The sequence below is a fragment of the Cervus elaphus genome, chromosome 2 (assembly GCF_910594005.1).
Source record: "Cervus elaphus chromosome 2, mCerEla1.1, whole genome shotgun sequence".
Classification (NCBI taxonomy): Eukaryota; Metazoa; Chordata; class Mammalia; order Artiodactyla; family Cervidae; genus Cervus; species Cervus elaphus.
The window spans coordinates 40060681-40078745 of NC_057816.1; the positions used below are offsets into that span (position 1 = coordinate 40060681).

At 38.9% G+C, this 18065-nt stretch overlaps 1 protein-coding gene across 18 annotated transcripts in view; it reads right to left on the reverse strand.

Moving 5' to 3' along the window:
• PICALM (phosphatidylinositol binding clathrin assembly protein) overlaps positions 1-17364 on the reverse strand; it is a 94207-nt gene extending 76843 nt beyond the window's left edge. For all 18 annotated transcript variants that reach the window (XM_043876273.1, XM_043876249.1, XM_043876266.1 and 15 more), the window contains exon 1: positions 17155-17364. In XM_043876273.1, the coding sequence (XP_043732208.1) occupies positions 17155-17207 (53 nt within the window). In that variant the 5' untranslated portion in view covers positions 17208-17364. The remainder of the gene's footprint in view (positions 1-17154) is intronic.
• Positions 17365-18065: the final 701 nt, after the last annotated feature.

The window sequence follows — 18065 nt, forward strand, 5'->3', positions numbered from 1 at the left end:
CTAATTTCTAGTACAGACAGTAACCACTTCTTATCTGGTATGTATATTCTGCACATTGGCATCCTCATTTTCATTCTGACTGCAATAAACTGAAGTTGACAGGATATACCGAAGGAATCATAATATTCAACCCAAGTTCACAAGGAACAGGTTTCAAGATTTTTAGTATTCCCTTCTCAAAATGCCTTAAATACTACAAGCCTTAATTTACAAGCAAGGTTAAAAAGCCAAGAAGGTTTCGGCCCCAGAAATGTAATTATTACTAATTCTAAGTAATAGGAAAGGAGGTAAACTATGTTTATAAAGGGCCTCAAAAGCTACAACACCTTCTTGGTTGGTCACTGGCTAAGTGAGGAAAACCTAACTGATGAGGAAAATAAAAGAAAAAGCATTTTTAGGTTAAGTCTATAAGCCCAACGATAAGAAGCAAGCTTAAGCTTCTCTTAAAAACGTTTCCACCTCCTGAGAGGAAGAAGTGGTTTTCTTTCTGCAATCAGTCAAGGAGTGTCTCAAGCCTCCTGAGCTGCTTTATAAATACCCTTCTAACTTAGCTGCCAGTTGCAACTCTATAATTAATTTCTTTTTCTATAACTAACTTTTAAGTCGGTACTTATCCTTCTTGTTCACTGCCACTCAGCTATGTTTATGCAGTGTTTCTGGGACGTGCTACTGAAGTCACATGAAAATAATGCCTTTGTCCACTCTAGGTCACCAATTCAAAACAACCTTTTGCAAGAATATGAAAAACAAAAATAAAGGAGGGTTTATCCCATACCAAGTCTAAAATCTCATACTGAACTAACACCTAACACTAATTCCAAACCTGCTAACTAATATACAACTATATAGTTCTGTGAAGAAAAGTTATAAAAGTTAATGTTGAGAAAAGAAAAATAAAAAGGGAAATACTGCCTGCTAAACCTTAACCTTCTCAGTGATTACTAAAGAGCTGGTTTTACTTCTAAAAACAAATGTACAAATGGGAATAAGGATAATGTGATTGTAACTCCCAGATCTGAAAACAGAAGACAATGTTTTTCATGTAAAGAACAAGCCAGATCTTCAAAAGATCAAATGCAGCTATCCTGTAACCCTCTTGGATATTCAGTTCTTAGAAACAAATTCATGTAGAGCAATCCATTCAATTTTGTATTTATCTTCACAGTGGCCTTATAAACCAAAACTAGATCAACTTCTCAATATCTCACCCAAAGCTAGGAACTACAATTAGTAAGATATTTTGTTTTCTACTCTCTTGATAAAAATGGTACACACTTCCAAAATCTTGCCCCTCCCTTTTCAAAATTGCTATCTGAAGATAGGCAAACTGCACTTAAAAAGGTACAATAAATACCGTTGTTGTTGTTCAGTCACCCAATCGTGTCCAACTCTTTGCGACCCCATGGACTGCAGCACAATAAATATTACAAGTTTCCTAATATAATTTAGATTGTATACAACTAAGGATTATTCTAAACAATACCAATAAGTTGCTTAAAGTCACAAAAGGTGAAAATATTGCCAAAAATAAAGATAGCTCATGCTGTATCTGAAAAGTTAGCTCAAGACTAACTATACATACACGTACCTGCAAATAAAAGCAAACTTTGGGGGTTTTTTTTTGGCTGATCCCTGACCAGGGATTGAACCTGGGTCCTCAGCAATTAGAGTGCAGAGTCCTAACCTCAGAGTCAGGAAACTCCCTGATCTTCTCTTAGTGGTGGTCCCAAGTACACAAATGGTTGCAGACCAAAAAAGAGTAAGCAGCTACACTCACAAAAATGGATGCAGTGTTGGCCATGCCATCCACAATATATATTCACAGTATACATATACTTCAAGAAACAGTCTCTCCATCAAACAAAGAATCTTTGACACAAAAATAATGCTTAGATTTCTGTAGTTCTATGAAATCAAAATAAGGGCTAAAAATAAGGTTTAAGGCATTAATTCACAAATTCATCACTTAAATAATTTTAAATTACTGTGCAAACGAACACATGGTGATAGATTAGTGATGCATCATTATGTATCTCCCATTATACCCAACAGCCAACAAAAGCAAGATAAATAGCCAGTGTAGACCATTTGGTCTATGTTAAGGGACCACACCATTACCCCTTTTCAGGTATCAAGTACATAATCCTAGCATGAACACTATGAACTTATCAAGTGAACCAACTCACTAAAGACCAAGATCATATCTGAATATTTGCAATTAAGATGAATTCTGTCCAAGAACTTCACATTTAAAGAATAAAACAAAACAACTGCTGACTAGATAGAGTTCATTCACCAGCCCAGCATAGTTGAGTTCATTATCTTCATCAAAGATTTATTAAAGATTTACTAAGCTATTATCATAGACCAGGCATTATATTCTGGGTATTGGGGATACCAAGATGAATAAAGCAAGAATCCCCGTTTTCAGAAGAAATAGACAGGCACAAGATGCTATCAAAATTTAAAATAAAAAGAAGACGAAAACCAGAAAAAAGAAAAATGCCTCTGCAGATGGACAGAAGAGCAATTTGATTACAATTGCTACTTGCACCCAAAGGGAACAAACAAGAAAGGATGAAACATCTTGTGGTCAACCTGACTGAAAATTCAGAAAAGCAGGCATTTGAAACACGGGTGGGAAGGCTTATAGGAAGTCTTTTATTATCAAGTATTTTAACATTTTACATAATTCACATATTTTTAATAAAAGAAAATTCACATTTTTCTTGGCCATTTTCTCCTAAAACAAAGTCACAGAAAACAAAGCCCCCACTCCCAATGACAGTAAAATACGCCAGTTAAAATTGCTTTTCAAATAAAGATAATATGTATCAGTAGGTGAGATACTGTAAAGGAGAATGAAGCAAAACTCATAGAGAAACTTCTTAGTTTCCAAAGCACCAAGCCAAGAACAAAAAAGCTAAAGGGGTCCAAATACAGCATCACAGAGGAGCAGAGCAGGGAGGTAATTTGGAAAACAAGTAATTTAATGAGAAACGGATCTTTCTAAGGTCATATGGTCTGGGGCCAGCACACCACATTCCGGTTCAGGGCTTATTCCTTGTAAAAGTATAAGAAGTTGCTGTTTCCAAATATAATCTTACATATTTACAGAAATTATATTTCTCAAGGAAAGGCTTTCTCCTAACTATTCCCCATTCCCTAAAAGCTCTCTGTGAGCTCTGGGGAATCTCGATTCCTCAGATTGCCTCACTTCCACCCAAGGTTCTTCACTGCCATTTAAGTGTTAATTTTGTTCTCTATTTCGTTCTATCACAGTTATGTTTCTCATTATATATCTGTACAATAAAGCTAATAAGACTACCTACTCAACGGCTTTTTTTTTTAAGTCAACTGAATTAATGCACGTCAACTGCTTAAGAAGGGATTCTTTAAATCTGAGCTACTATTTCCATCATGCAGGCTATATCCTAAAAAATAAATGATCTGATCAGATTTTGTGTAATAATGAAGACTGAAAAGGTTCCTTAAGCGTCAATAAAATATCTTCAGATCAAAATTAGGAATGTATTACTAGTGTTTAGAAGATTTCCTCATTAATTCATTCCTGAGCAATCTATAGACTCAGAATCCTCCAATCCGCCACTATGATACCCTTTTTAATAATCAAATTAACATGAAATGCTAAAGGCAGTAAAATGTTATTCTCAGCTTATAGATCAGCAAAACTTGCCTTCCCTATTTTAACACTGGCAGCAGAAAATATAGTACAGCTTTGAAAATCAGCTTTAACTGGGGTCCAACTTTACCTACAGTAGCCAAAAGCTACCAGGAAATGAGCTATATCTAAAGTTCACAGGATTAAATCCATATTCCCTCCACAATCTCATACCAGACAGTTATTCCAGCTATATTTCCCCTCAGGCCTAACCTGTCCTTCCTCTGGTCTCAAAGCACCCCATTTACCATCTACAGTTAAGGTAGATTCCTTTGTTTACCATCTAGATTCCTTTGTTTCCCAAACACAGTGCCAGCTCTGCGACCTACAAATGTTTGCTCACGCTCTTTCCTCCCCCTGAAATGCCCACCCCTCCTAATTACCACTTAAGGTCCATTTCTCCTCCTCTACACTACACGGACTTCCCTGGTGGCTCAGATGGTAAAGCGTCTGCCTGCAGTGCAGGACACCTGAGTTTGATCCCTGGTTTGGGAAGATCCCCTGGAGAAGGAAATGGCAGCCCACTCCAGTATTCTTGCCTGGAAAATCCCATGGTCAGAGGAGCTTGATAGGTTATAGTCCATGGGGTGGCAAAGAGTTGGACACAACTAAGCGACTTCATTTTCACTTTCTCCTCCTTTATCAAAAGCAGTTATCTCTCTCCCCTCTATTTTCAATGACATCCATTCTGCACTTATCTTACACTGTTGCCCGGTAATATAACTATCTGTATATGTCATCTTCCTTAGTAGACTGAGGACATGATCAACAATTTCACTTTTAGATTTCTCAACAATCTCAACACAGTAGCTTGTTTATACTAGTAGACAACATGTAATTGCTAATGAGTATATTAATTTCCATTAGACTAATAAAGTCTTGTTCGGTAGAAATTGAGCTTTAAAAACCTAAAGAAACTAATAATTAATGTATCCTATGTAACAAATTGCTATCAACTGTTAAATCACATAAATCAAACATGCCCCCAAGAATCTTAGCAAACTTTTCCTATTTACACTGACTGTCATCAGATGATAAGATAGTTTGTGTTTAAGTTCATTCATTAAGTTGAAACAAAAAAAATCTCTACCTGCAGACAAGCCCACAAAAGTCATGCAGTCAGTATACCTGATTCTATTCATTCAGTGACCCAAACAACAACATATAACAACATTCAGTACTTCTGCAGTTCTATAACACAGGCATCGAAAACTAGGAGAGCAGCTAACAGGAGGAAAGGGATTCTAAAATGAAGATCTGGGCAGAAGAGACTAGAGTTTATTAAGGTAACTCCAGTCCCTGCAAGACACTTAAGGGCTCTCTCTCTAACCTCATCACCCCCCATTCTCATTAACAGTTTACATTCCACCATGTGGCACTCACTACTTACAGTTTCCCCAAACACACCAAAATGCTCTTTCTTGCCTTTGTGTCACTGCACGTGCTAATCTATTTAGAAGGAATTTCTCCGTCCATCTGGCAAATCTCTGTTCATCCTTAAAATTCCTGTTATCTCCTCTATGAAGCTGTCTGTCACTAACTCCTTCAAAATTAATTACTCCACCCCATATTCTGATAATTTATGTAAATAATATTACTCATTTATCTCAATTCATTACAGTTATTTGTTTACAAATTTTCACCATTAGCTCTCATGTTCCTTTTAGGGTAATGACCAAGTGTCATTCATTTTTCCAATATTTCCTAGACTTCAATCACTTTTCCTTAGCACTCCACCTAATCCTTCTTTCTAACCAGGGTTTTTGCTGGCACTGTGCAACTCAACAGAACTCAATCTCAGAACTTTCACCCCATAGTCTTGCTCACAGAACAAGCAAAAGATCTTATATAGTTTCCGAGATAATTTTACTAAAATAATATGAAATTTAAAAAAAAATTTGCTCTTAATTTTCCATTTGAGATCTTCTCCAAGAAATATAACGTCAAACAAAATGCTCAGTTCTTGAGTGTGTGGGTACACAAATGAATTAAGATTTATCTACATTACACTTTCCAAAAAATTAATTTGGATTTCAAGAAGTCAATCAAGGTCAACATCCAGTTCATTCATTATATAGCCTATTAAAGTCATTTATTTCATTTTTAACTATCTTCCTCTGCACTTTACATGTTCTGCCAATGTCTTATAACAAAACACACAAGCAGGCAGCAAGTAAGGCATTTATAGCATTCTGCTGTCAAGTGAACCACTGCAGATAACACAAAGTCTAAAGTCAAAGACTGCCAGGAGTACACTTACAACAATCATACATTAGCAAATAAAATTCATAATAGGGAAAAAAAAGCCTAAGAAACATTTGAAGTCAAATATATCAATATTAAGTAGGTCCTGGAATAAATAACACTTTAAGTGTGTCAAACTACCCTAATTTTATATAATCTAACTCCGGAAGTCTACTTCTTAACTTCCATAATTCCTCATGTTTTCAAACCATAAAGAATAAAAAGTAACCTCACTATGGAAACAGGAAAAGGTTAAAGAAACAACTACTACTCATAGTGAAGACATTACCCCTACAGCAACCTTTCCCTTCCTTCATGGAAAAAACCTAAAACATTATTTGGTAACATATTGGCAACCCCTCAAGAAAATTTTATCCCTCATTCATTCTTTAAGCATCTTTTCATTACAAACTTTCTATATGTTCTATTTAGCACAGTAAAGAAGACATGCAACCATAAACATTTATAATTGCAGAAGCTATAGAGAGTTACATCACATGAAAAGTGTCATTATGGGGAAGTGTAAGATACTATGGAATCATACACACCATTCTGTGTAGACAAAAATAACTGCTTATTGATCCTCGTGCAACTATGTGTTATCTCTTCACACATTTAAACTACCCTGAGAACGTTAAAAAAAAAAAGTTTGCTGGATTAGATTAAGTGGTCTACCCAATTAAAAATGTTTGATTTGAATTGTCCACAGTCAATGAATTATACCAGTACTGGAGAATGCCATTAAGGACAATTTTTTCTCCCTCATTAGTCTCTACTTCTATGTCACACAGAGGAAGCAGAGCTGTACCCCATGTCAACCTCAAACGAATGGGAAAAACTCAAATATCCTCCATTTTTCTATCACCTTGCCTCCACACACCATATACAAAAATTAACTCAACACTGATCAAACCTAAAAGAGCTAAAAAACATAAAACTCTCAGGAGTAGTTAAGGCCTAAATCTGCATACCTTGGGACTAGCCAATGGTTTCTTAAGATAAAATAGCAAAAGCACAAATAACAGAAAATACAGAAAAACTGAACTTCAAAATTAAAAAGGTCTGCACATCATATATAAAAATATTATGAATCACTATGCTGCATACCTGAAACTAATAAAATATTGTAAATCAACTATACTTCAATTTTTAAAAGGCCAGGGTGTAGAAGGGTTACTATCAAAAAAGTAGAAAGGTAAAATGCAGGATGGGAAAAAATAGTCATATAAGTCACATAAGGACCTACTATCCAGAATACCAAAGAACTCTTCTAGGCTTCCAAATAAATATAGAGTCAAATATCAAATGGGCAAAAGATCTGAACAGACATATTTTCAAAAATATACAAATGGACAATAAGCTCAACATCACTAAAGAAATGTTTAACATCACTAGTCATTGGGAAAATGTCAAGCAAAATCATTACCAGCTTTCCTGATAGCTCAGTTGGTAAAGAATCCACCTGCAATGCAGGAGACCCCGGTTCGATTCCTGGGTCAGGAAGATTCGCTGCAGAAGGGCTAGCCTACCCACTCCGGTACTCTCGGGCTTCCCTGATGGCTCAGCTGGTAAAGAATCTGCCTCCAATGCAGGAGACCTGGGTTCAATCCCTGGGTTGGGACGATCCCCTGGAGAAGGGAAAGGCTACCCACTCCAGTATTCTGGCCTGGAGAATTCCAAGGACTGTATAGCCCATGGGGTCACAAAGAGTCAGATATGACTGAGCAACTTTCATTTCACTTCAAGCAAAATCATTATACACACACACACACACACACACGTGTATATATTTAACTAGGATGATTGCAGTGAAAAAAATTTAATAAAATTTTAAATACCCTGAAAATAATAAGTGTTAGAAAGTATATGGAGAAACTGAAACCTTTATACATTGCTGTTGGGAATATAAAATGGTAGAGCTGCTGTGGAAAACAACCTGGTAAACCCTCAAAAAGTTAAACATTTAACTACCAGAAATTCCTCTCTTTGGTACATACCCAAGAGAACTGAAAACACATGTTAACACAAACATTTTTATGCAGATGTTCATAGCAATACTATTCTTGGTGGATTTAAAGGGGTAAACAACCCAAATGTCCATCAATGGACGAAAGAATAAAATGTGGTCTATCCATAAAGAGAATATTATTAGGGGTTATAGAAAGAACAAAGTATTGTTACATGCTACAATATCCACAAACCTGGAAAGTTTTTTGCTAAGTGAAAGAAACCAGACATGAAAGGCCAAGAATTGTATGATTCTCTTTATATGAAATGTCCAGATTAGGAAAATCCATAGATAGAAAGTAGATTACTGGTTGCCAGTGAAAGAGGGTGGCGAGATTGGGGAGTGACTGCGAACAGATAGCTATTTTCTTTTTGGGGTGGTAGAAAATGTTCTGGAATTAGATAGTAGTAAAGGTCATACACAACATTGTCAATATATCTGACGTTATGTGAACTACATCTCAATTTAAAAATTGTATACAAGAGACTTCCCTGGCAGTCTAGTGGTTAAGACTCCCAACTTCCACTGCAGGGGGAGCAGGTTCAACCCCTGGTTGGAAAACTAAAATACATGCCGCAAGGTGCAGCACCCCCAAAAAATTTTGCATAAAAAAATCACTTTGCCTCACAATCCCCCTTTTCACAATAGCTCTGTATTAGTTAAATGACAAAATTTCAAAGTGTTCAATACCATGCATGAAATCAAATTTCTGTAAACAATTGTTTCAAATGCAACAAAAAGGTCTGCAAACCCTTTCCAGTGTGAATATCACTACAATTACTTTTGGTATATACATGAACTAAAGTAAGATTTTTACATACAAGATGTATTTAAAGTGTTATTTCTGTAGTTCTGAAGCTTCCACAAGATAACGAACTCCATTATCAGCACATAAAAATCTTAATACACACGCACCATGATGCTTTTTCTTAGCGCCTATAAATCACATGAGGAGACCTATAAAGACCTATAATTACCAGAAAAACGTACTGGGTAGGCTGAACTTGCTGGCTGAACCAATATATTAAAATGGGGCTTCCCTGGTGGCTCAGTGGTAAAGAATCCTCCTGCCAATGCAGGAAATTCAGGTTCAATCCCTGGGTTGGGAAGATGCTTTGGAGAAGGGAATGGCAGCCCACTCTAGTATTCTTGCCTGGAAAATCCCATGGACAGAGGAGCCTGGCAGGCTACAGTCCATGTGGTTACGAGAGTTGGACAGCACTGAGTGACTAAACAACCACCATACGTTAAAATACAGCAACTAAGTAGACCCTATGAAGTCATTTATAAAGTACACCTGCTCCCGTTCAGTGAGGATAAAAGTTTGGAAAGCATGTCTAAGTTTCTTCAACCACTACTTGGAAAAAATTTCCCTTGAGTAAATCAGGGCCCCTAGCAAGCTTTCAAGTACCAAGTTTATGACTATAAATACCAGCACCATTTCAGAAATCACTCCTGGAATTCCAAGCATTCAGAGAAGACTTTCAGTAATTCGTACCAGCTCCTGGAATCAACTGATGGATGACCTAGTGGTCTTACTATCGCAGCCATCACTATCACCACTCCAACCTTTGCTCTTCTCCTAAAGCCTCATTCTAAAACAGTCATCTCTTTTGCATTCTGACATTATCTACTAAGTGTGTACTTCAACCTTTCTTTTATGTAAAGTGAAGTTGCTATACAGTTACATACGGGGAACAGCTTCCACATAGATCACAATGTGATCAGCACCTCCTGGAGCTGTACAAGGAAGCAACTCTGATACATTTCAAATGTAACTCTGGTCTCCTGCTTAATTCTTAAAATTAATTTCTTCTTTTAAGACTACATCCTCAAAATCATGCATTTTAAAATAGTTTTCAAACTGAGTAGCTGTAACCATGAAATTTTTTTCTTTGCTATACCACCACTTTGGGAAAATCTCAAAATACTGAAACAAAACTAAACCTCAATTCCTCATGGATCCCATGAAATACAGCAATTTGTTTATGTTTTTTAATCAATGCTACTGAACGACTTTATATATAATTTTGTAACCAAGTGATTATCATTCATTGGAACTAAGATAATGCCCATAAAAACATTACTAAAATATCTACTGGAATAGACCTCGATGCTATGTCCATAAGTTGTTCATTCAATAGCCTGAGCTGTGACAGGAGATTATGTGCAATCATTCAGCATTTAATGGGTACCCAAAGCATCACTGATTAGGTAGTGTGAGAAGAGATATACAAGTACAAAACAGAACAAAACAACAGTACAAAAAAGAACAGTTTCTATTCACAATTAAAACACGCATGAACCCAAAATATACAGAGAATCAAACCAAATCATAACCAGGGGGTGTTGTTCAGTAGTGTCCTTATGAAAGAGGTGATTTTAAACGTGACCTTTAACAAAAGCAAGTTAGTTTAAAGAAGGTTAAAGAGGAAGGATGGATCTGTTTTGACACAGAGGGCAAAGATATTCTGTGTCCAAGGAATGGTATCTGCAAAGGACCGCTAACAGTTTGGGAGTCAAGAACTTACTTTGGCACAACTGGTACCTAACCTGTTTAGCTGAAAAAGACACAGCTTAGCTATATTTAGAACAAAATACAACAAAACCAAAAAGTGAGGAAAAAGGATTGAGAGTGTCAACTAAGGACGGACTTTATCAAGGCCTTTTAGGAAAAATTACATTATTACTGTTAGAAACTCTCTTTGCCCCAGTGCAGTCTCCTTTGCAAGTCACACACCACATTCTTTCCACTCTACTCAACAGTATGACATAATCAAAGGATTATGTCACATCTCTTGCTCAGTCTTACAATGACTGGGTCACTGTTACCCATCAAATCAAATGCAAAATTACTCTGAGAATGGCAAGGACCATTTAAATCTAGTTTCTCAGTTTCTTTTCCTCCCATCTTAACAGACACTCTTCCTTCAAGTTGCATTCTTTTCTTCAGTCTCAGAACATTTACAATCTTAAAAATTAAGGAATCCAAAGAGCTTTTATGTGGTTTTTCTGATATTTACTGTGAGGGTTAGAAATTAAAACTGAGAAATGTTTAAAGATTAATTCATTTTAAAATAGTAAAACTCATCATGTTAACATTCTTCATAAAAAATAACTATTTTCCAAAACCGAAATTTAGAACAGTGGCACTGTTTCATATTTTTTCCAAAACTCTTTACTATCTGGCTTAATAAAAAACAGATGTATTCTTCCATCTGCTACTACATTCAACTTGTTGCAACATCACACAGCCTCTGGAAAACTCCACTGTACAATAGTGGAAGAATGAAAATGGGAAAGCTAAACAATGTTTCAGCATATGAATACAGTTTTGACCTCACAAATATGCTGAAAAGGTCTTGGGGACTCCCAGGAGGCAGAGGACCACATTTCAAAAAACACTGCAAGGGACTTCCCTGGCAGTCCAGTGGTTAAGACTCTGTGATTCCACATTAGGGGACGTGGGTTTGATCCCTGGTTGGGAAACTAAGATCCCACATGCGTGGCCAGGAAAAAGAGAAACACTGCCTTGAGTAAATAAATATGGCTTATTCATTTCCTGGAATAGAAAAGCATTACATAAAAAGTCACACTAAGGTGAAACCCAGACCTGATGCCAGACTACCTGGGTTCAAATCCCAGTTCTTTTCTTGGTTATGCAAACTTGGGCAAATTACTAAACTCAATGTCTTAGTTCCCTCTTCAGCAAAATGGTAATAATAAAAATCTCTCTCACGAAGTTGTTGAAAGGAATAAACAAGTTAATAAATACAAAGTGTTCAGTAATGTGAGTGCCCAGCACAAAGTAAGCACAAATAAACACTTGTTAAATAGACATAAACACAATCCAGGCCTAAGCACAGAGCACATGCCTCGCTATGAGTACTGCTACTACATTCTAATGTAACCTGAAACATCCTTGGTATTCTTACAGTCCGGCAAACTACAATTCTGAACCTAATTTTTCCACACAAAGGTTTAGGTTCATCAAAATACCCTTTTCAAGGAATATCATTAGTAAATTCTAATTGCCCACAAACAATCCTCCTTGAAAAGAACTATATATACAATGAATATACAAAATTCTAAAAGGTCAAATCCAAAACTTCAATTCTCTAAAGAAATATATAAAGCCATTTAACAGGGAACATACTGAGACAGAACACAAAGTAACGGAAATGCCACTTCAGCCACCAAAAGAACAGGAAGAGCAAATAAAGTAAGCCTTTACTTTGAAAATCTAACCCTACTTCTCCTTGGTAGGGCTGTAACCTCTGGCCAAGAAATCTTTAAGTTTATTTTTCTTACTTCTTTGATTTTAAGGGAGAAATCATGGAACTAGGCACTTTTGAAACTGGAAAAAAAAAAAACAGAACAAAAGAGATTTCCATGTATTACAACAGTGAACTTTCATATTAAGTATTCTAAATGATAATCACAGTCAAAATAAACTATTTTATTTAAATGAAAGCAATTCTATTTCAAATAAATTATATTAAACAATTAATGTATTTTTAAAACATCTAGGGAATTCTCTGGCTATCCAATGGTTAGGACTCCACACTTCCACTGTAGCAAGTACAGGTTCAGTACCTGGTTGAGAAACTAAGATCTCACAAGCCTTCAGCACAGCCAAAAAACTAAAGGATTAAGTAGAAGAGCTTTAAAAAGCTAAAAAAGTAAAACATCTAATTAAATACAAATACTCTACAAATCAAAGGAGAGAAAATCAAATGAATCAAAATTAATTCTAAGACATCTTAGAAATTATTCAGATATACAAAACATACAAACATAAAAAGCACTGGTACACGAATAAAAAATAGATGACTAAAATCTAAATATTATTTCTTAAAATAACAAGTCCAGTGATGCCTAATTATTTTACAAAGATATTTTATAATTAATTTGCTAATTGCAAATAAGGCAGGTACTGAAATGGCTAGAGGTTAGATCTTTTTCTAGGTTTCTCTTTTAAAATACATACTATCCAGAAATATAACTAAATAAATCAAGGAGGAAAAAACATATCTGTAGAGTTCTACTGTACACCTCCTGGATTTGACAGGAGTAGTCAAATCTTACTATTATCACTTTGATGACTCAATCATCATTTTTTGTATTTCAGAACTATTAGAGGAGTAAGGGACAGAATAAGTCAAATAATGAAAATGAAAATATAAACCATAATTCTTATGGGAATTCTTATGGGAAAGAACAGTAAGCCCAAACAGAACTACAAAGTAACTGTCCATTTGGACAGCCTCAGCTACCTTAGTTCTAAGCAAGAGCCATCAAGGGCAGATCTTCCACTTACTACCTTCTTCACATGCACTTTCTTGCAGATCAGATCCCAGTTACCAGACATCTTCTTGATAATACAAAAACTAAGTACCCACTGTATATCATTAAGACATTAAAAATCAATAATTCGCTATAAAAGATCATTATTTCAGCTGCATGTCAATATTTTATATGTATTTTTCAATGTTAAAAAAAACCACTAACCCAAATACAAATTACATCTTCTATAACTTTGAAGCTTTCACAAATTCTTACTTTAAAAACATGCACAAATTTCACAATTAAAATTAGGCTGAGTCTAAATCCAGTACACAACCCACAAATACCCACAATGTATCTACCTTATAGATATGCTCAAAATGAATACTTAATAAGAACGTGATTTTGATTTTGTTGTGCAGAATGTAAGGCAGATGGTGGCTAGGATGAAATGCCTCTTGAAATTAACCGGGAAAAACATGGATATAAAAGTGAAGACATTAGATCTGTTAACATAGTATTTCATTTAAGTGAAACATGTCATAACATAAATGCCCAAGGAAAGAAAACTAGTATAGAAAAAAGAAAAATGTCCTTGTCAAAAGCAGAGTGAAGGCTGTGAAATCGGATAAGAATGTTTTTAAGAAATTATAAAACTGTTCTGTGTACTTCAATCATCAATGTTTTCAGCATTCTACATCCATCTCTTTAAATGGAGTTAGAGACAACCTTCTATGCATATGACTTGCCTATCCCATAGCTATGAGAGAGGATTAAATTAGATGATAAGTGCCTGGCAAACAGAAGTCCTTCAGGTACAAGGGCTGCTATTCTCCCACCTTGACTGTGGACATTAGAGGCCTGGAATTAAATGCAAATCATGTTTATTTTTAAAAATGTGTTTCAGAGGTTTGACAACTCTTTTCCCACTGCGGACACTAGTTAACATTATTATCAATTGACCCATATAAGCAAAGCAAAAGCTCTTTCTTAAATATATATACAAAGCAGTATGAATTAAGCCATAATTCATGGATTACAATAATCATTTCCTAATATGGACAGACCTTGGCAAGGTGCACAGAAACCACCTCCACACTCTAAAGGCTTGGAGCAAAAAAAACAAGTCCTAAGCATATTTTTATTAACTACTAACATTTAAAAAATGAAACTATTTTCATTAGGCTCAACTAATTAGGCAACAGTTTCTCAGGATATTAAAAGGTTTAACAACAAAACTAAACCTTCACTAGAAAAATTACTAAAAGAGGAAAAATTATATCTGCATTAAAGCCCTAAAAGTCCATGGTGTCATATGGCTGAGTCACTTTGCTGTTCACCTGAAACTACCATAATTTTTAATTATGTATGTTAATCAGCTATACTCCAATACAAAATAAAAAGTTCAAAGTTTGGGCGGGGGGGGGGGGGGGGGGGGGGGTCGGCCATGATGTCAAAAGCCTTTTGGATTTTCTCAAAGTATGTTAAAGTGTGTAAGGCAAGAGAAAAGCCACTCATTGGTCAGACTTTAGTTAAGTGTATTTTATTAATGGAACTGGTTATATAGGTGTTTTAAACAATATAGGGAAGACAGTATTAGTGTATTTTTAAAACTTCACTTGATAGAAATTAGTGGCACCTTATCTACACAGATTTAAAAGAAAAAAAATCAAACATTATCAGCAATATTCAAGTTCTAAAGAAGTAGGAATATATAAACACAGCAGTGGTAGAGAGAAAGAACTACAAACGTGAGATTACCCATACCAAACGTAATCCCAGTTCGATTCTGCAGTAGCTTCCATTATAAGAGAAAAGGCTAACATTTAACATTCATAAAACCACAAGCAAGTCTCACTCTCCTAAATTTACCTAGCCTATTTTCTGACCTTTTCCACAATGTGTTAGAGCTGCAACATTTGAAATAAGACAAAAATCTTTAAAAGAACTTTTAAAAGCGGTATCTATTCTTGTTATAATTTATCATTTTGAAATGAGAGAAGAGGGTAACAGTTCACAAAGTCACAAGTAGTTTCTTCAACACGGAAAACAAGCAACAGAAATCAACCTCACTAAAGAACTGTTAGGCAACCATAGATTGAATAGAGAAATCCAAGTAGTTATTCGAAGAGAAGTAAACAGTAAAAATGTCTATTCCAAATATCAGATAATCAAAAAAGCACTTAGGCTTCATAATGCATTTTAAAGAATTTTCCGTTTATAAAAGTGTCACCATTCAAACACATTCTGAATTCCTTAAAACAGTCAAGGATTGATGGTTTAACAAGCAACCTGCAAGAACCGCACATCAGAAAGAACCACCGAGCAGTAATAATGTTTTTTTAAACTTTTCCTCAAGGAAGGAACAAGTCACAATGAATAATGGGTCTGTCTGTAGCAATAACTTGTTCTAACAGTACTTCACGAGCAAAGCGTCTTGAAAGAATTCACATTTTGTGCATTTTTTTTTTTTATTATAAAAGCGCAAACCTTAGGGCCAAAGTCCAAGCGAGAAATCAAAACAGGACTCCCGTCAGTGAATTCTCTTTCAGGACATGCTCACTCTTGCTTCAAACAGTCTAACTTCCATGAAGGAGAAAAGTCAGTCAGGCTTCTGTGTCCAATAGCCATTAAAAAAAAAAAAAAGGAACTTATTTCTTAACTATGCCTTTCCCCCCATGTTTCCCTTAAAGTTTCAGGTCAAAGCTCCACCGTGTCAAAGATTGAGTAATCCACTGATCTTTGTACCTTGAGGTAAAGGAGTGGAATAAAAAAGGATATTAACAGGTGGCTTCCAGGTTTGGAAAAAGTTGGGAGGAGCTATCTGGAGTAACTGTATATGTCAGTGAATGGTGTAATGTTATGCCGTGTAAGAAAAGCTAATCTCCCAAAAAATAACCAGCATAAAATAAAACGGAGTCCAAACTCAAGCATCACCAAACACCTTTTCACCAGTTTTTTAAAAGATATATGTTATTTGTGGGTTTGATTACTAATTCACTTTGAATTCCAACAGTCTACCCTTCACTAAAGCTTCTAAACTGAAACCGCCAGGTTTAATAGCTCTACTAGAACTGACACCAAAAGCAGCAAACATTTTCCCGTATCCCCATCAGACAAAAAAAAAAAAACAAAAACGGGGGGGGGGGGGTGCGCCTGACATTCACAACTTATTCCAGTCCGAAGCAAGAAAACACAGTGACTAAATTCCACCAGGGGTGATTAAAAATCCCGAATTTCCCATAAAGCTGTCCCCACACCAAGGGAAGCCCTTTACTTTCACGATCCTAAGAAAAATAGTCCAGGGGAAGGGCGGGGGCGGGGGGGGGGGGGTAGTCGGGGACTGAGTTATAATATTTACGAAGAGACGAAGGGAACTTAAGTGAAGCTACGGAGGCGAAGAAAGGTAACCCGAGAAAGGGAGGAAAGGTGGATGAGAAAGCGGGGGGCAGGGAAGGGACGGGAGAGGCTGGAGGAGCAGAGAGTAGGGACTGTCCCTTCGGGGGGAGGCAGACCTCCGGGGCTGCAGAGAAACGGGGGGGATCCGGGCGCTCACGGAAACCCCGAGGCGGCTGCTGCGGGAAACAATGGGGCGCTGAGGCCGGGAGCCGGCGGCGGGGAGACGCCAGGGAGCGGGCGGCTGGGTGCGGAGAGAGGACAGAGGACAGAGGGCTGCGCCAGGACCGGAGGCGGCCGGGCGGCGAGGGGCGAGGTGGGGGGCGGCCGGCCGGCTGCGGCGGGGCCCCCGGGGACGCGGGAGGCGACGGGCTCGTCAGGGACGCTCCAGACCGGGAACGGAAACCGCGAGGGCAGGTGTGATGGAGGCAAGAGACAGAGAACACGGCTGCGGGGGGGAAGCCAGGACCCGCCGGGCCCCGAGGAGACCACAGCTGAGGGAAGAGGCAGCGTGAGACGCGCGGGGGCCGCCACTCACAGTCCAGGTGCTTCTTCTTGGGCCCCATGATCTCGTGGGTCGTGGCCTTGCATACTGTCTTGGACACGGCGGACCCGGTGACACTGTGCTGGGCGGCGGTGATCCGGTCCGTCAGGCTCTGGCCCGACATCTCTGCGGCTCCTCCGCCAGCCCTCCCGCTCGGCAACAGGCGGGGAACTGGGACCCCCAAGCGCCGGAGGGCCCCCCGCCGCCCCCCGCCCCCGCCGCACCCCCTTAACCCCGCACCAGCCCCCCTCCTCCTCCGCCTGCCGGCCCGGGGCGGGGCTCAGGGCCGCGCGCCGCCACCCGGACCGGAAAGAGCCGGCTCCGGTCCGCCGCGGGGTCAGGCACGGCGTCGGCTACTCCGCCGGCCCCCGCCTCAGTTTCAGCCCAGCCCTCCCCTGGTCAGCTGGAGCCCGGCAGGGTGAGAGGCACAGGCGGCTGCAGGAAAATGGCGGCGCCAGGCTCCTCCTCGGAGCTTTCCGGGCTGCCCCGGGTCACGTGACGCGGGTGCCGCCCCTCCTCCTCCTCCTCCTCCGCCTCGTTCTCCTCCTCCTCCCGCCCCCTTTCTCCCTTCTCCGTCCTCTTCTGCACCCGCCCTCCCTCGCTCGGCGAGGGCAGAGCGGGGCGGCGCCCGCGCGTTACGTGGTGGAACCCGCCCGGCGGGCGCAACAGGAGGCCCGCCCGCGGGAGATGGGGGGAGGGGGGAGTGCGCGGCCCGCCGCGTCACGTGATGCTCCCTGCCAACAGGTCGCCCGAGGCCGGGCTCGCGGGGGTCATAGAGAGGGGGCGGGGTCACAGAGAGGGGCGGGCTCACGGAGAGGGGGCGGGCTCACGGAGAGGGGGCGGGGCGTGCGGCTGCGCCCCTCGCCCGCCTCTGGGGTGTCCCAGCGTTTGGTCGGAAGCGACGG